The following is a 19,861-nucleotide window of genomic DNA, read 5'->3' as shown; positions in this document are numbered from 1 at the left end:
CTGCTAGAGAAGACTGGTAGAAGCAGACAAGATATTTCAAATTGGGAAAGAATAAGTAATAAGCAAGGAAAAGCAGCAGCTGCAGATCAACTATTTGAGAAGTTGGGCTAAAAGGTGAAAATAAACAAAAGCCTAAAAAAAAAAAAGCAGCCAACAGTCAGTCAATGGTTGTTGAAAGGTATCTGTATTTAGCATTCATTGGTAATGATGTCGATTATTTGAAGGCAGAGGAAGAAAATCAGTCAAGATGGAAAGACCAAAGATGTCAGAAAAGACACAGACTTGGGAAGACAGTACCTCTGAAGGCCAAAGAACCCAAGCTCAGCCTGCTCTTCACCATAAGCAATCAGAACTTTGAGAGCCGCTGTTGGGAGAGGTCTCAGCAGGAGCAACACTAAAGTAACCGTGGCCAGGACGCTCTAGAGGAATGTCTCTATCAACAGTAATCGACCTCTGGAAGCCACCCCTGAAGTCACCCACCTACACCGGTTCAGCCGCAGTCCTGAGCCCCCACAGCCACTTACACACAAGTCGGCTTGTGACAACCAAATCATCTTAAAAGAGAAACATTACGGTACAGAGGCTCCCGTATACAGTTAATACTCACAGGGGAATCACGCACCCCATTCCAGCTTCCTCATTATTTTGCTAGAACCACAGCAAACATACTTTTCAAAGGATGTGGCAGCAAAGTGAGGTTCCCTCCTGCTATCCTCTTACATGGCCGCTGAGGAAAAAGGGGAAGGTGCAGAAAACAGGACTTCACGTAGTTGTGGGCAACTGCCACTGTTATGGAATAAGAAATAAGGAGATCTTTCTTCTCATCTGGGTCGGAAAGTCAGGGGGAATGCATATAGACACTGACCACTGACCAACAGAAATCCCTTCCTTTCTGTCAATGCTGTCAGAAAGCATCAGACACCGTATGATAATAGAAACATGAACAAAGACTGTGAGTACAAGGAAATACTCAATGACGTGGAAAACACTAGAAAAACATATCAGAAAACAAGTAACTGTCAAGCTCTGCATCCATAGTTTTACAAACCACACAATAAAAAAATTGTGCAAATACTTTTAATTGTACTATTTCATCACAACAAATTCATTACGAGATGTTAAGTTGTACCCGATGACGGAGAACACACTGGTTTAAATTAGCTTTTCCTCTTTCTCCCTCTGGTACCTCTCAGTTTGCCCTTTTTCTTCCCAAACACAGATCTGGCAGTCACCAGCACTGGTGCTGTCCCCGCTCGGTCATCATCACTAGAGCTGCTGCTGGTCGAGTCTTCGTCGCGGACAGGAGCAGGGCGCCCTGCTCTTGGCAAAGCCGGACGGCTGATGGGGAGCTCCTCGGCTGCTTTCCCCCTTTGCAGGTTCACCAAAGATACATACTCAGCATCCTCCCCAGAAGACGCCCCGGATGACGGCGAGAGGCAGGTGCCCCCCAGAAACCCACCACATTTATTCGCTTGCTTAGGATCTGAAAGCCTCTTTCTTTTCAGGTTTGATGACTCTTTCCGTTTATTTGCCATGCATCTCTTCTGGGTTTTTCCTTGTGCCGTATCCGGGAACTCACAGTCTTTCTCCATGGCAACAGACACCGCTTCTATTTCACTGGCCTCTTCTTCTCTTTCTTTTCTCAGCATACATGTCACAGCTCTGTTAAGTCTCTGGCTCCTAATACCCTTAGCATCTCGTCTCTCCTGTTGAGCTAATCTAAAGAAAGAATCAATTCGGAGCTGTGTCTAAAAAAATGAAATGAAATAAAAAATCAGCCAAGGAGGTAAACTTTCTAAAGCAAATCAAAGAGTTCCACCTTGATCACCAGCTTCGGAGGGCTGTTTCAGAGAATATGAATTCATTCTCTCTCAAAAGCCAAATCTCTCCTACGTGATTTGCTGGAGATAGGTTTTATTTTTCTAGATCATACTTAAAGCAGTACTTGTACCACCTCTGTCACCCCCAAGTCCCCCGTACACAGCTCAAATAAGAACCCCCTTCCAAGGCACGTAATGAGACTGAAATATTTCTCAGTAGCCAAAAAGACCACCTCCTCCAGGAGCAACACAGTGTCACGGGTCTGTTTCCAAATTTCACTCTTCCTTTCTTTTGAACTCATCATCCTCATGCGATACACTGAGGAGACAACCTCACAGCATATTGGGAGTCGTAGGAAATAGGCATGTGTTTTGGTTAGCAAACCCTCTTCTAGGAGGACAGTTGCATTCGGGAAAAGTTATATGCCTAATGTTCATCACACCATTATTTAGGAAAACCTGAAAATGGAGGGCCTGCTAAGTAAACTCAATCAGTAAGTGAAATCTCTTCGATGAAATGCAATCTGGTCACTTGAAATTATGAAGTCTATGCAATACAGAAAATAGTCCTCTGTTATTAAGTATGGGGGGAGTCAGATCTATCAGACTGCACTTATGTGTGACAACAAATCTATGTGGGAATGGGGTTGGGGGGTGGGAATAAAAGAAAATAGACCTAAATGTTAACATCTGTGTCAGAGAAAGTAAATAATGGATAATTTTAATGCATTTTTTTCACTCTCTAATTTAGGGGAAATAAATTTATACTAACTTCTACAAGGTAAGAGAAAAAACATATTATAATAAAATATATCTGAAATTAAGGAGTAATCAGTCACTAAGCCAAGAAGCTTTCCGAGTCTGTTGGCATACAACGTCTGTATTAGAGAGAGCCCTCAAATAAGCAACAGGAGACTCTTTCTGGAAAAGCATGTCAGTTTTATGTTTTTTTTTTTTTTTTGAAAACTAACCAAGCTTGATGACAACAGATTTAAATATAAGTATCTTACAGGATATGGTCCCATACGTACAGGTAAACCATTCAGTAGAAATATTTTGGAGGTTGTTCTGGGGTAGGAACAGTTTTCTGTACGGGTAGGAACATACTCACAGATGAGCAAGACACAATTATCTACCAACTCGGGAGAACTGAGGGACATACAAAGGCCTCGTTTCTCCTCAAAAATCTCTCCTGCCAACATGCCATAATGATGATAATTCACATATAGAATTAAGGAGCATTAGTACTTGAGGAGAATTTAATGATCAGGATTGCTTTGGACTGGACACTTCCCCGACTTTTTAAAAATGAAAATAGCTCTGAAAAAGTAAAATATTCAACCATAAACACCTCAGTGTGTGATCCATTATTAGACTGTTTTTTTTCAAAGTCAGAATGAATAATGCAAAGACACCAAAGTCCAGCCCTAAGAGTGAAATTCAAAAATTAAGACAAAGTGCAATTTTCTTTTTCTGTTTTCCTCTGTTCTCTTATCTAAAGCACAATAATTTTTAAATGGATGTCATATGCCCTAAGATAAAAGAGTAACTCATCTTTAACAGCTGCCACTCACAGTCTTCCTAAGTTCACTCCTCACCCTGAATTTAGGAAAAGAGCTGCCATGATTACCTGCTGGGCGTTCAGTTGCTTTAATACTGGAAACAGAGACTCATCTGTCTTTGTCCTGTTCCAGCCAAAATAACGCTGACAAAATATGCAGGCAGTTAAGGCTTCTACGTGTTTTTAAATATATTTAAACAAGTGATAAATAAAAAGGTCCAAAGAACTCACCCTAATTCCATTCCCCAGATCTTAGAGATTTTCATATTTATAAGGAATAAGTGGTAGAGAAAAGAATGACAATGACTTCAGTGTCCTCTAAGATAAGACATATCCAATTCTCATTTTAGGACATCAAAGACTCGTTACTGGGGCGCCTGGGTGGCGCAGTCGGTTGGGCGTCCGACTTCAGCCAGGTCACGATCTCGCGGTCCGTGAGTTCGAGCCCCGCGTCGGGCTCTGGGCTGATGGCTCGGAGCCTGGAGCCTGTTTCCGATTCTGTGTCTCCCTCTCTCTCTGCCCCTCCCCCATTCATGCTCTGTCTCTCTCTGTCTCAAAAATAATAAATAAACGTTGAAAAAAAAATTTAAAAAAAAAAAAAGACTCGTTACTATGGAAAACAGTTAACCTAGATTAAAAACAAGTTTCCGATATCATACATACATCTCTGAGAGAAAAATATTGTAGTTAGACTAATACTGTTAAACGTTTAAACACCTATCCAAATCATTATTTAAATATGCAGAAAGGAACATATAAATAATAATAAAAAACAAAACTACTAATCTTTTCTATTCTTTCAAAATGACTTAATACTTAGTTTGTGGTAGTATCTATGAATGCTTATCACTACTTATTTCAGGAAAGACCTTGTTTAACGCTAAAGAGATTATTCATGATAGCTAAAACACAGAAGCAACGCAAGTAGCCACCTATAGATGGACAGATAAGCAAAATGTGGGGCATCCACACAACAGAGTGTTATTCAGCCTTAAAAGGAAGGAAACTCTGACACGTGCTACAACATGGATGAACTTTGAAGACATTACGCTAAGTGACATAAGTCAGACACAAAAAAGACCAATACTGTAGGATTCCTTAGTCAAGGAGGTCCTTAGTCAAAACCACAGAGACAGCTGACTGTGGTCACCGAGAGCTGAGTGGAGGCAGAAGGGGAGTTACTGTGTAATGGGGACAGGGTTTCAGTTCTTTCCGGATGAAAACAATATGGGGGTAGATGGTGGGGATTGGTGCACAACAATGTGAATGTATTTAACGGCACTGATGGGTACACTTAAAATGTTAAGATGATAAATTCTGTTCAGTGTATTTTACCACAAAAAAAAAAAAAAAAAAGGAAAAGGAAAAGGAAAAGGAAAAATCCTAAGGAGAGAGAAAAAGGAGCATCTTAGATAGACAGAATGTTAAGAAAAAGTGGATCCTAGTGCATGTTCCCTCAGTTGCAAACGGAAACACATACTTGGCTCAGCGTTCCTTTACGTTTTAAGAAGTAAAAGGATATTCTCTAATTTTGTCGAGATCTGGCTTCCCCCACAGAAATGACCCCCTGGAGTCATCCACCACAGGTTTGAGGTAAGCGTCTGCCACAGCTGGGTTGGGAAAGCCAGGTGTGAGTTGCAGCTTGCGTAATTTTTTTTTCACTTTGGTGTCATAAGGGTCAGGTCTTATCTTCTTACTTTTTTGAGCTTCATGCCACCACTCTCTAGAAGGCAAAGGAGACAGACCACGACATTATAGTGGAAACGCTGCAGATACAGGCCTATACTTAGATAGAAGACGCAACGTCAAGTCCCGACTCCAGAACAAATTCTATGACCCACAGAGAACAACTTCATCATTTTTAATGTTCTTCACCACAACATGTAACGATGGCAAACACTGACTGAAAGCCTACCATGCCTGGCACCGTGTTAGCTCTTCTACACGCCGTATATCACACGACCACAGTCCGACCACTGTCCTCACATCACAGATGAAGAGCTGAATGCCAGCAGAAGTCACTACCTGCTCAAGATTTCACAGCTGGGACTGGGAGGGTCAGAACCTGAGGATCTCCCTCCAGAGCCCACAGCTTCTGTGGGTCTCTTTCTTGCAGTAAAATGAAGTAAACTGTATCATTTACCTCAAACCAACTATAGTAACAGACCCAAAAATATTTAAGAATATGTAAAAATGCCAAGAACATGTTAAATTTTTAAAAATGCAGAACATGAGTCTATATAAAGTCTAACATCAATTTTGGGGAAAATGCATATATGTGAGAAAGAGAAAACATAAGCAAGCCAATTTAAAATAAGAAAAACAGCAACAACTATTATTTTACTGCGGGCTAGGCAATGTTCTAAGCAAGGACAGAGCTGTTCATTTTCTTCTTCATATTTTATTCCTTCCTCAGTTTTTCCATTGTGACCATAAATCACCATGGCAGGTTCAAGAGAGCCACACGTTCCGTGACTCTCCTGCCATCCAGAAGTGGCTTGGCATCCCTTCCCTCGAGCCGGGTGGGCTCTGTGACCAAGGAGTGATGCTGGGCCAGGTCTTCAGGGGCTGCAGTTTCCACATCCCGGCCCTGAGAATATCTGCCTTGGAAGCAGCCGACATGCTGTGAGGAAGCGCCCGCTAGTGAGGAGGTCCAGACGGACAGGGTCCACCATTCTGGCTGGGCTCCCCGCTGACAGTCAGCACCACTGGCCAGATCTGTGGCTCCAACTCCAGTGGATCCTCTAGCCCAGCGGAGCGGCCCCCCGACACACATGGAACCCAACAAGACACGTCCACACAGCCTCACCAAACTGCAGATTCATGGGCAAAATCAATGGCTGCTGCTGTCTGAAGCCGCTGAGGTTTAACGTATTTTATAATACAGCAAGAGATAACCAGAAAAATTTATACAATTAGGAAACACGAATGGCATAAAGTTAAAATAAAAACATAAAGATAACCCTCACCAATCTATACACTCAATGGAATTTAAAAAAACAAAACCTCTATCTCATGCTTAACATGCTTACTAGTATCAGAAACTAACTCAGGTTTGCTCTCAGCCAGCCCCACCTCACCGATGCAGGAGCGCCATCTAGTGTTACAAAAGACTAACTGCAGTCTTCGCTGCAGGGCCAAAAGGAAAAAGGAAAAAAGAATACTGTTTCCAAGAATGCACTAAGGGAATACCTGTAATTCTTCCCCACTCTTTTGAATTTTCACCTTTGAGATAAGTAATTCGGATTGTCCGCTAGGAGGAGCAGCACAACATGCTGAGCACTCCCCACAAGAAACAATCACCCTTCCTGAAAGCAAGAGGGCCAGGCACTCACATAAAGATGCAAGACAGTCGGCCAATCAGCCCTGCTGGCGGAAGCGACTGTGGTAAGACTGAAGGGTCTGGGCCCGGGCCAGGTCAGCGGGGTGGACTGCTGTTCTCTGGCCCTGCTCTTTCGGGGCTCTTTGGGCCCAGTGTTTTCAGACCTCATTTTCCCCCAAGCATCCAAAATGTTCTGTGAAATATCCCCCAGTTTAAATGTTGGTAGCCAATTCAAAATTAGAGCCCCTCTTTCGTGGTTGGCCAAACCATGCATAGCTGGGCTGAACTCGCAGGCGAGCCCAGAGCAGCTCCACCTTACAGGGGTGGAGGGTGACTGGCCAGGGCCCGCTTGGGGGAAACGGAACGCAGAAATGAAAGCAAGGCAACGTCCTCAATTTTACTGCTCTTCAGCTTCTCTTCCTGCTCTTTAACTCCACATTGGCCTTAACGCTGCCCAGCCAGGCACAGCGAAGGCTGCTCCTCTCTGCCATCGACCAGCTAGACAAGCAAACCAGAAATGGCTAAAGTGGACTCTGAAAATGTACACCATTCAACTGACAACAAACAAGCAAAATTTACTGAGAGAGAAAAAATGGCATAAATAGGCATTCACTGTATCACAAATTCAAATTTTCACCAACAAAAAAAAATTGGGATATCAAATTGAAAACCTAAATACCATTTTTACTTATCCTAAAATAACTAGGTAAGAACCCAAATATATGTCTATAAAGACACTCAAATCATGTTTGTTTAGACTTAAAAAAAATAAAAATAACAACCAGCTTTGGATTAAATTAATTAATCACGATACATCAAGACTACCACAGAGTCATTAAAAACTGATACTTGGGGCACCCATGTGGCTCAATCAGTTAAACGTCCAAGTCTTGATTTCCACTCAGGTAATGATCTCATGGTAGTGAAATTGAGACCCGCATCAGGTTCTGCACTGGGCATGGAGCCTGCTTAAGATTCTCTCTCTCCCTCTGCCCCTCTCCCCTGCTCGTGCTCTCTCTCTCTCCCAAAAAATGTTTATTAAAAAAACTAAAAACTAAAAATTTAAAAAAGACCCTGATAATAACCTATACATTGTAAAAAGTAGATGAAATCATCCCATTCTTATAAAAAGAAATAATACACACTTATATGAGTACACATGTATGTATGTTTGTATATATACAATGAATAGAGTATACTGTGCATAGAAAAGTCTAAAATTATATAAATCAAAATATTAACTGTAACCATTGCTTTAATTCATGTCATAATTTTTCTATTATTTGTATAATAAAGTTATTTGCAGTTTTTCAAGTTACTGATATACCATGACCTACAAGCTACCTAGTAAGTGACTTCCAGTATATTATTTCCTCAATAATATGCAAATTATGAAGACAAAGATAAAGAGAGCATAAAATACATACATTGATATGTATGCTACAGCTGGAGTACAGCGAATATTAAAACCATTTCTGTATTTAAGTTTTAATTTTAATCACTGATCCTTTAGAGACGAACATCTGAGCATTTTTCAGACACAGGAGGCACATCTGGAAAGAACTCTAAAGAATCATTAAGTCAACTACTACCAAACAGTGTTTCATGACAAGGTGGTGGTTACAAAATACCATCACAACCTCACAAATAAACTACAAGCCACTGAACTGTGAAATTTATGGTATATGACTTATATTCCAATTTTTTTTAAATGCGATCAATGACTAACCTGAAAGAAAGAAGGACTTTCACAGACATCGTCCTAACTACCATCTCAGTACCCGAAGGACAACACAACCTGGGCTCTGGCTGGAAGGCAGCCCCACCAGGGGACGCACCTGAGTACACTCAGCAAGAAGGACAGCAGGGCCCAATACAAAGTTCTCAGCATCCTATTTCCATGCCTTCTCTGCCTGACTGTTCAGAACACCTGACACACACAAGTACAGGTACATGTTTGTTTCTCTTCTTCCCCAAGAGCATGGGGCTCCGTGAGAGCGCAGTGGAGACTCCTACCCGTGAGAGCTCCGAGAGGGCTCCGTGAGAGCGCAGTTATCACTCCTACCCCAGTCTCGCAGGCTGTCTGACACACAGTCCCTACTAAATAAATATCTGAATGAATGAAACAGAAATTTCTACTTGCCTATGAAATCCCATAGGCCTGGCTATGTACCCCTGAACTAGGATAAGTCTGGTGTCTCTAAAAACATTGTCTCTGATTTCATTGAACTATAGAAAAGGGAAAACAAGTTTAGTAACCCAATCTATTCCTCCTTCTGTTTTCCCAACGAACAGTGATTTGTAACAGTTCATGATGTAAATAATAGTTCTGTTTGTTACACTGGGTATTTACATAAACATCTGAATTAAAGAAATTAACAAAGAACTTACGAGAATTTTAGGAGAGGTTCCAGGCCATGTCCAGGGAATTCATTGAGAATTTCCATGGCTGTAACACAACCTACAGTTGGTATTCCTTCTGTATAATCACTTCCAAGCAAATAGGCCAAATTTATTAATTTATTCCGGTCTAATCCTATAAAAGTAAAAATCATTTTATATTTTTAACATTTTTACTAGAACACACCAAGCAAGCCTCTGCCTCAGGGCCTTTGTACACTGAACTGCCTCTAGGGCCTTTGTCAGACACGCTCATCCCTAAGGTATGTACAACACTCACTACCTCTTTTTTTTTTAGGTCCTAGCCCAAAAGCTACCTATCAGTAGTCTTTCCTTAGCACAACTCTGTATACGACAGCACACACACTTCCTGTGCCTGTAAGTCACCCTCTCCTCTTCTACAGCTTTATTTTTCTATATGGTACTTATGTCGAATTATGGTTTACACTTATCATCTGTTTCTCCTATCAGACTTTCATTCTCCGCTGTTTCCCCACTGCCAAGGACAATACCCGGCATAGAGGAATTGATATATATTTGTTAAATAAATGGGAAAAGGAAGAATCACTGCCAGAAAAGCCAACAGAGGGCCACGAAGCTCACGACTCCAGCAGGAGTGACTCCCCCCTGCCTCCCCAACTCTACCACCTTTGGTTTACTCTGGAGACCTCAGGTAACCAAAGTCTAAGCAGGTCAGGTAATTAAAAATGCAGAACACGCCTAAACATGACTAGGGTTTTAATTCTTAATTCTAATTTAAAAATCCTATTCCTCTATATAAGCAAAAGATCACTTACATGAAAACTTGTATAGACCAACCATTTCCATTAATAAATCAAATTAGTTCCTTGGACAGGAAAAAATTCATAATACAAATTCAAAGTAATCATACTCTGAAGTCTTACCAAGTTGGTTGTGAAAGTCCACATATTGGTAATATTCTACAAACTTGTTTTTATTAAAAAAGTTTTTATAGACATGCCGTGCTCCAAACAGCCAAATATCACTATCATCAGTGATTGTTCCAGAAGTTTGATCAGTCAAATCCAGGATGGCGCACTGAGCCTCTGCTTCCATGGGAGCCTCAATGTAGGGAATGCCAAACAGGCGAAGAAGTTCCTGAGGAGTTACAGACACGCAATCACCCCTGTGGAATGCAGGACCTGGCCGTGACCAGAAATGGGAGCAGTGCGTAAACATTTCACTTATTGCATTCCCTTGGGGAATCTGATTAAGTACAAGCAGCGCTATGTACTGTTAAAGGAGGCTTGAGCTGGTGCACCTACCTGGCTTTCCAGGAACATCTGCCCTGTCACGGTAGCAGCAATCCGTTCTTGCTGCTGTTTTTGTGCTTTCAGTGAATTCTGTTGTTCTAACAGGTTGCTCTCCAGAGTTTCCAGTTCCTCCTATAAAATAATTTCATCTGTAGATAATTATATCAATAGTCCAATTAAACTCATGTCTTACAAAAAAGCTTGCATTTAGTCTGAGTAAATTACCAAATAAGCTCTCTTCCTTATGAAGTTTTCCACTTGGATTTCTGAGTAAGTCTGTAATTTCTTTAGAGTTCCCTCACTAAATCACACGGAAGTGGAGGCCATCCCAGACAGCAACCTACACAAAACAGGAGCCATCAGCAAGAACAAGATGTATGCAAATAGAAACTGCGCATAAAGAAACTGTGGTATAGGGGGGCCTGGCTGGCTCAGCCAATAGAGCATGGGATTCTTGGTCTTAGGGTTGTGAGTTCAAGCCCCAAGTTGAGTGTAGAGATTACTTAAAAGCAAAATCTTTTTAAAAAAGAAAGAAAGCAAACTGTTATACATGCATACAATGAAAATACTATTCAGCCATAAAAAAACAATGAAATCTTGCCTTTTGTGACAACATGGATGGACCTTGAGGGCATTATGCTAGTAAAATAGAGAAAGACAATTACCATATGATCTTTCTTACAGGTGGAATCTAAAAAAATTTTTTTAATTAAAAAGATTTTAATAGGTTGTAGATACAGAGAATAAATTGGTGGTTGCTGGGGAGGCTGGGGAGGGGGAGAAATGGGTAAACTGTTGAGTTTTGGGTTTTTGAGTTTAAACAAATTGAATTTAAAAAAACCCTTGGGTAAGATACCACTTCCCATCCACTAGGATGACTAGAATCAAAAGGACAGATATAACTGGGGAACCCTTGTGCACTGCTGGTGGGAATGGTGTAGCCACTTTAGAAAACAGTCTGATGGGTCCTCAAAAGATTAAACACAGTTACCCTGTGACCCAGCAATTCTATCCCCTAGGTGTGGACCAAAGAGAAATGAAGACATACATCCTCACAAAAACCTGTACATGGAAGTTTATAACAACATTTTTCATAATAGCCAAAAAGTATAAACAACCCAAATGTCCACCAAATGATGAACGAATAAAATGTGGCATGTATCCATACAGTGGAATACTATTTGGCAATAAAAATAAATAAAGTCCTGGGGCATCTGGATGGCTCAGCCTGTTAAACGTCCAACTCTTGATTTCAGCTCAGGTCCTGATCTCTCGGTTTGTGAGTTAGAGCCCTGCATCCAGCTCTGCACTGACAATGCAGAGCCTGCTTGGGATTCATTCTCTCTCTCTCTCTCCCTCTCTCTCTCTCTCTCTCTCTCTCTCTCTGCCGCTCCCAGCTCACTCGTGCACGTGCACACTCCCTCTCTCTCCCAAAATAAATAAATAAACTTAAATTTTTTTTTTTAATTAAAAAAAAAAAAGAAGTACTAACACATGCTACAACATGGATGGACCTTGAAAACATTCTGCTAAATGAATGGAGCCAGAAACAAAAGGCACAAGTTGTATGCTCCCATTTATCTGGAATTTCCAGAAAAGACAAATCCACAGAGACAGAAAGTCAATGAGTGGACCACTAATGAGTGGTTCCCAGGAGCTGAGGGAAGACATGGGGTATGACTGCTAATCAGTACAAGGCTTCTTTTTGGGGTGATGCACAGGTTCTAAAACTGTGATGATTACATAACTGTGAATACACTAAAAGCTATAAACTGTAAAAACTAAAATCAATTTCTATAGCATCAAAAATATGAAATACTTGGAGATGAATCTGACAAAGGATATGTAAGAGTTATACAAGGAAAACTGTAAAACACTGCTGAGAAAACTGCAAAAGATCTAAGTGAATCAAGATATATCCTGTATTCACTGATCAGAAGATACAGTGTTGCTAAGATGCTAATTCTCCCTAAATCGATCTGTCTATTCAACGCAATCTCATCAAAACTGAGAAGCTAATTCTAAAATTTATATGGAAATGCATAGGATTTATTACAGTGAAGCAACTTTGAAAAAACAAAGTCAGAAGACTCAACTTCACATTGCCTCAAAATTTGTGATATTTTAGTTGGTTTTGGTATATCATACAAGGCACCAAAGCTCTTTTATTTTTCTAGCACCATTGAAAAGACTATCCTTTCTCCATCCAACTGCCTTTGTAGCATTGTTGAAAATCTGTTGTCCATACACGCACAGATCTATTTCTGTACTTTCTATTAAGTTCTGTTGATCTATGTGTCTACCTTTATGCCAAGAGTAAACTGTCTTGATTATTGTTACTTGGTTCTGTTGCTGGACTCTATTTTGTTCTACTGATCTATGTATCTACCCTTAGCCAATATAATACTGTCCTGATTACTGTAGCTTTATAGTAAATCCTGATATCAAGTAATATAAGTCCTCCAATTTTTTCTTTTTCAAAATTGTTTTGAGTACTCTAGTTTCGTTGCTTTTGCACATAAATTTTAGAATCAGCTTGTTAATATCCAACAAAAATTTCTGTTGGGTTTTACTGGAATTCCATTAATCTATGGATCAGTTTGGGGAGAACTGGAATCTTAATGATATTGAGTCTTCCCATCCAAAACAAATGTATTTAGGTCTTCCCTGATTTCTACCATTAGTGTTTGCAGTTTTGAACGTTATCTTTCATATATGTTATAAGCTGCACACACAGTATTTTATGCTTTTAGGTGCTACTGTATGTGGTTCTTGCTGTGGACTGAATTGTGTTCCCCCAAATTTCACATGTTAAAGCCCTAACCCCAGATGTGACTGCATCTGGAGATAGCATCTTCAGGAGATAATTAAGGTTAAATGAGGTCATAAAGGTGGAGCCCTAATCTGACAGGACTGTAGCCTTAGAAAAAGAGATATCTCCTTCCCTCTCTCCCTACCCTCTTCCTCCCCTCCTCTACCAGCCCCCTCCCGCACCCCACTCCACCCGTACCATGTGAGGACATGGCAAGAAGGCAGCCATCTACAAGCCAGAAAAAGAGCTCTCACCAGGAACCAACAATAGCCTGCACCTTGATCTTAGACTTCCCAATCCCCAGAACTATGAAAAAATAAGTTTATTTAAGGAAAAAAAAAAAAAGCATGCAAATAGCTAATAAATGTTCATCCAGTAACTTCTTAAAGCTCAAAAGCTGTTTAACTTGGCTCTTTCTTAGCAATAAGTTAAAACTCAATGTCATATTATTACCAAATTAATATCTTGCCATTCATTGAGTGAACTGTCTGCATCTTTTTCAGCTTCATCGCGTGGCTCAATATCCAAGGCCTCACTTCCAGAGTTGTGTCTTAGGGGGCCCTCGGAGTCACCAGACGCTTCTTCCTTCTCAGTTCCTACTGGTTCCTCTTCATCTTGTTCAGAGGGAGGTCTGGAAGCTTCATGTGACTCAGCTTGAAGTTCATCACTACTAGGTACACTCTGGACCTCAATGAAACTTCCTGAACCAAAATGAACAAGATCACTTTATTTATAAGTGAAACATTAAAACTATCCTGAAATCATCAAGAGCTTTCCAAAGTATCCTTAAAAATGTTTCACGGTGGGACACCTGGGTGGTTCAGTTGGTTAAGTGTCCAACTCTTGATTTCGGCTCAGATCATGATCTCACAGTTTGAATTCAAGCCCCGCTTGGGATTCTCTCTCTCTCTCCCTCTCTCTCTCTGCCCCTCCCCTGCTCGTGCTATCTCTCTCTCTCAAAATAAATAAATAAGCAAAAAAATTTTATAAAAAAATGTTTTACTCTCAAAAGATTTGAATTTAATAGAAAACATGTAACAATAACATATTACTATTAAACATATTTAATAATAAATATCTGTAACTTCACAATAAGCCTTTTCCATTAGGTAAACTGGCACTGCCTTTGAAGTTAGGAACCAAGCTTTCAAAGATTTGCATATAAGCTTTATGCAAATATGCTCAGTTAACTAATATTGTTTTAAAGTTCACAAAAGGGAATAATCAGAGATGTAAACAATCATGTAGGTTGCTAAATATGTTTTCATGCTACTTCACTAGAACATAGCAAAGAATGAAGCTGTGACTTAGCGGAAAGAATCCTGGATAAGTACTCAGGGGAAATAGCTCTTCTCTTACACTTGCCTTCCCTCCTCTCTTGTGTCTTGTCTTTTCTGTGAAAAAAATTGATTCCCTTCCTTCCCTTCAGGTGGAGGAGGCTGGATTTCAGGATGCAATCAGGACAGAGTGGGCTGGAGATCCCAGAGTGGGGACTGGAGCCAAGAAGACAGCCAGGACCAAGGAGGACACCAATGGGATCAGATGGTTACAAACTGAGAGAGAACAAGCAATTAGTTAATGTATTAAGGACAATAGGAGTCAGGTTTTTCACTGTTTGGAAAAGAAATTAGAACAAAGGTGGAAACTAATATGAAATCTGTAATATTGGATTGGACTGCAGATACCAGTATGAACTTACAGATTTGTACATGTGTGATTCATACTTATTTGTAGAGAAATAAATATAGATGGGTGTGTGCACATTTGTGTGTGTATACATAAATATATTTCCTGGCTTTGTCCCTGAGAGGGCCTGAAGCAACGACACCCCAGTAATGGTGAGCACACTCAGTGTCCAGACCTTGGTTTCCAAACATCATGCTCCATTACAAGGACGAGGGCTCTTTGGTGAACTGCTTGGACCCAGGGACAGGACAGGGCAGGATAAGTAGAAAAGAAATCTGGAATGTCTTGACCAGAAAGTAAAGAAATGCCCAAAATATAATGGGGAATTGTCCAAAGTCACAGGAGCCAGCCTAAAGGGGCCCACACTGGCCAAAGCTGGGACAATTCCAGAAATAAAGTACGACAGCATCATAAATCGCAATAATCATAATAAAGTAAGAATTCTTGGGTCCACATTGATATAAAAAAATAATAAATGGGGAAAGGGGGGAAATCTTCCTTACAGAAGGATGTAAACCAAAAAATACATAAGGAACAATGAACTAAAACACTATCATTTGGCAAGAAGCCTTGGGTGGCTCAGTCGGTTGGTCATCCAGCTCTTGATTTCAGCTCAGGTCATGATCTCAGTTGCAAGATCGAGCCCACAGCAGGCTCTGAGCTGGCCATTGAGCCTGCTCAAGGTTCTCTCTCGCTCTCTCTGCCCCTTCCTGGCTGGCACACTCACGCACTCTTTCTCTCTTTCAAAAAAAAAAAAAGAAAACAAAAAAAAAACCCTACCATTTGGCAACATGATAGTAATCATTTAGGCAAAAATCATCATTGAATGCTAAAACAGGTGGTAAAGGTTTGTTCAGAAACAGCATATTTACACAGACTCAAAAATTCCTTTCCATAAAATACTAATTACAAGGAAGAAACAGTATCTTTAGAATGAAACTCAGCAGACACCAGGAAAAAAGTGACCTTGTGTGTGTGTAGAGTCAATTCTCGCTATTCATTGCAGTATGTTCGATAAAGTCACGGCAAACTCCTAATCCATGAATAGTCATTGTTCACAGAGTAAATATATTTATAATCTCAAATCCTAATAACAACCTATCTTGGTAAATTCTGTTTTCTTTTTCTTACAAAAGAGGAAATGAGGTTTAGGAGTGTTAAGAGACTTGCCTGAGGCTGCCCCACTAACAGGTGCCAAAACTGGGATTCAAACCCCATCCAACTAGACCCTGAGCCAGAGCTTTTGGTCTACACTTCCCTGCTCCCTTCCATATTCACGCTCTGGTCACCTCTGTAGGACAGCTGAAATAAGAAGGCACAGTGACATCTTGTTCAACCTCAACTGGGAACGGAATGGCAATTCTAACTTTTAGCCACTTTATTCAGGTCCAGGAATGACCACAAAGACACTACTGATAAGTATTGATTCTGCGTTACAAATAAATTTTAGTAAGTAGGCAACTTCACAAATAAAAACCTGTGAATAATGAGGATCGGCCATACATGGGGCACCTGGGTGACTCAGTCAGTTAAGCGTCCGACTTCAACTGAGGTCATGATCTCATGATTCATGGGTTCAAGCCCCATGTCTGACTGTGCACTGACAGTGCAGAGCCTGGAGCCTGCTTCAGATTCTGTGTCTCCCTCTCTCACTCTGCCCCTCCCTTCCTTGTGCGCTCTCTCTCTCTCTCTCTCTCTGAAAAATAAACATTTTAAAAAAATGAGGATAGCCATATAGAAGTCTATGTACATATAAATGTATATAGACAAAGAGATATGATAAAGCAAATGTGGTAAAATGCTAGCCACTGAGGTACTGGGTAAAGGAACTAAGATGTTTTGTAATGTCTTTCAATTTTATTAAGTGTGTTATTATTTCAAAACAAGAAGTTATAAAAAACTAAAAGACTCACCTTTACCTTTTCCAACTAAGGTACTCCCTCCTTTTATATTTTAATTTTTTTAATTTTTTAATGTTTTTTATTTATTTTTGAGAGAGACAGACAGACAGACAAGAGTACAAGGGGATGGGGCAGAGAGAGAATAGAAGACACAGAATCCAAAGCAGGCTCCAGGCTCCCAGCTGTCAGCACAGAGCTCAATGCAGGGCTCGAACCCACGAAACATAAGATCATGACCTGAGCCGAAGTCGAACTCTTAACCAACTGGGACCCCAGGTGTCCCTTTAATTTTTTTTTAATGTTTATTTATTTTTGAGAGAGAGAGAAAGACAGAGAGAGAGAGACAGAGCGTGAGCAGGGGACTCCCTCCTTTTAAAAACAACAACAGAAAGAACCAACTTTGTGTCCTTGGCAAAGTCATTTCACCTTTCTGGGTCCCTAGTTCATCACCAGAACAAAGCGGGAGCGAGACTACACTAAAGTATCCCTCGGCTCCTGCAGATGAGAAACAGTTCCAAATCTCTGAAACAGCACAAGCACCTACCATCAGATTCACTTTCTTCAGAGTCGATTTCCATGGGCTCCATGGACTTTGGAACTGAAATGAAGTCCTGGTCTGCAGATTCCACTGGGTTCTTGGCTGCAGATTCTTGGACGGTTTTCAGGAAATTCTCATTCTCTTTAGCATCAAACAATCCCGCATCTTCCAAGTTCCTTTTTGCCTCTGAAGGGACAATTTGTGTATTACTCGTTTCGTTCAAAATGACAGTGCCAGTGATTTTAGAAAGAGGACTTTTTTCACATTCTGCTTCATCCTCACTTGAAAGAACAGAGGAAACATATTTTCTGCCCGATGGACAAAGGTCTGGTTGCAGCTCAGACACTTTGGCATACGTTTCATCCCTCAATCCAGAACTCGAACTTGTCGGAGGTGTTGGAGTCCCTTCTCCTCCACTCTGGAGTCCGGGTGCATCGCTGTGTCTCTTCACTGTGCTTTCTGAAGGAACTGGATCTTTTCTACCCTTAACTGCGGACTCATCACTTGTCTGAAAGGCTGTGTTCGCCACAGTGAACCTCGGTGACATTTCTTCTTCTGGAACACGAGATTCGCTGACGGGCTGTGACACATGAGCCGAGTCTGCCGGCCTCTGGCTACTGTCAAGGCTGGTGTCGGACTCCTGTGCAGAGTTCACACAGGCCAGGTGGGGTCCTGCTGGCAACAGCACTCCTTTTCCATTAACTTTCTTAAGGCCTTCATCAGTTTCCTCATCAGAACCCTCCTCGGGCGGCTTTTTCACTCCTGACGCTCCCGTCTGCACATCGTTTCCTGCGCGCATTTCCATGTCTTCATCGTCGTCGTCAAGAGCCTTCTGAATAGCTAAGAGAGTGAGCGGTGACACGGGTACGTTCTCCCCGTCAGACTGCCTTCGGCCCTTGCTCTCCCACTCCTCCTCCGAGCTGCCCCCCAGCACGGCAGCTTGCACAGCCAGGGATGTTCTTGGAGGAGGAGGGGTGGTGGCAGGCTCTTCCTGTGGCTTTAGTTTTCCACATGGAGAGGACTTCACGTCAAAAGACTTGCTCTGCATTTCACTGGAAGAAGGAAGAGCCTCTGAATCCACCCCTGCAGCTTTCTTAGCTTGAATACCTGAGGAAGAATTAAAATATTTCTCATTACGTAGTTTTACAGTAAGACACTATACCTCTAGTATGATGAATAAAACAACGCTGCTTCTCATAAATGAAGTTACAATTTTTCATTTAATCAGCACTGAGTTAATTTATTAATTTTAAAGTGGGCTGGTACATGAACACTGAATAACGTATAGAACTGCTGGATCGCTATAACATACACCTGAAATGAATATAACATTGTATGTTAATTATACTGGAATTAAATGTTAAAGCAATAAATTACAAGAATAAAAATAAAGAGGGTTGGTACAATAGTAGGTAATCCATTAACAACTACATACATTTATTACTGCACAAGTAGAGTCTAGTTCATAGAATTCAGAAACACGATAGATTTTTGGTTTCCAACCATCAGGTAAGTGATGGTGCCTGATACCTCTTATCAAGATGTAATGTGAAGTGTCTTCAGAGACCACTCTCCTCGACTCTACCTCCTTCAAAAAGCCCCCTTCCTCTTCATATTGTCTTTGGATTTGTCCGGACTGTTGCTGATTCATTTCCCTTTGGACATTTTCTATGTGTTGGTTTAGATAGTTTTTTTTAAGCAAGCCTTTGAGCTGGTACTGTGAAAAGTCATTAGACTCCTAAAAGAAAATAAATAAATATAATGATTCTTTTGTATTAAATACAGATAATATTCCCACATTTCCATCCCTTTCCCCAAGGGGACAAAGAGCAATTGATTTTTCCCATTGGTGATATTTTTGTATTATAAAAGTAAAATTTGAATACTAGCAAAAAACTATAATTGCCTTATTAAAAAATAATCTTTAAAACAGAAAGAACTGGGCAAAAGAAATCATGGATACTGTTTATGACTTAATGACTTACTCAAAAAACATTTATTGAGCATGTAATGCATGCCAGGCACTGTGACATTTTGATTACGGCTTAATAGATAGGCAACCTTCCAGAATGCAAGTAAGGTGCCTAGCATGGTCCCTGACCTATAAAAGACACCAAATAAATCACAACAGCCACAGTTATTAATGATAAGTTAACATTTATAAAGCATTTCCTGGGAAGGCATTCTTCTGAGAGCTTTTACGTGTCATCCCATATTATTTCCAACCACCCCACGAGACACATGCCATTATCTCCATTTACAAATGAAGAAGCTGAGACAAACATGTTAACTAACCTCCCTAGAGTTGCAAGGCTAGTAAGTGGTAGATACGGGATCAAAAACAGGTTGCCAACTTTATATTGCTTCTATTACTATTATGTTATTATTTACCATCATTACTATTACCAATATTGCATTTGCCCAATGTACAGATTATACAAAGGTCCCACCTGGCTGACCTAGCACTTCCCTTTGCTATCAGAAGCACAGATTCAATGGGCAGCTGAGCCACACTACCCTCCCATCTACAGACCCCAAGTTCCATGG

The 19,861-nt window shown here is 40.7% G+C and overlaps 1 protein-coding gene across 2 annotated transcripts in view; it reads right to left on the bottom strand.

Moving 5' to 3' along the window:
• Positions 1 to 1,059: 1,059 nt before the first annotated feature.
• LOC115512585 (basic immunoglobulin-like variable motif-containing protein) overlaps positions 1,060 to 19,861 on the bottom strand; it is a 78,171-nt gene continuing 59,369 nt past the window's right edge. For both annotated transcript variants that reach the window (XM_030313780.1, XM_030313756.1), the window contains 9 exons: positions 18,845 to 19,052; positions 17,321 to 18,421; positions 13,643 to 13,890; positions 10,390 to 10,509; positions 10,009 to 10,222; positions 9,095 to 9,239; positions 4,904 to 5,104; positions 3,451 to 3,535; positions 1,060 to 1,748 (listed from right to left, as the gene is read on the bottom strand). In XM_030313780.1, coding sequence (XP_030169640.1) covers positions 1,158 to 1,748; positions 3,451 to 3,535; positions 4,904 to 5,104; positions 9,095 to 9,239; positions 10,009 to 10,222; positions 10,390 to 10,509; positions 13,643 to 13,890; positions 17,321 to 18,421; positions 18,845 to 19,052 — 2,913 coding nt within the window. In that variant the 3' untranslated portion in view covers positions 1,060 to 1,157. The remainder of the gene's footprint in view (positions 1,749 to 3,450; positions 3,536 to 4,903; positions 5,105 to 9,094; positions 9,240 to 10,008; positions 10,223 to 10,389; positions 10,510 to 13,642; positions 13,891 to 17,320; positions 18,422 to 18,844; positions 19,053 to 19,861) is intronic.

This window comes from Lynx canadensis, chromosome A1 (genome assembly GCF_007474595.2).
Source record: "Lynx canadensis isolate LIC74 chromosome A1, mLynCan4.pri.v2, whole genome shotgun sequence".
Lineage (NCBI taxonomy): Eukaryota > Metazoa > Chordata > Mammalia > Carnivora > Felidae > Lynx > Lynx canadensis.
Note: the sequence above shows the minus strand (reverse complement) of the source record. Positions and strands in the feature narration are given on the sequence as shown.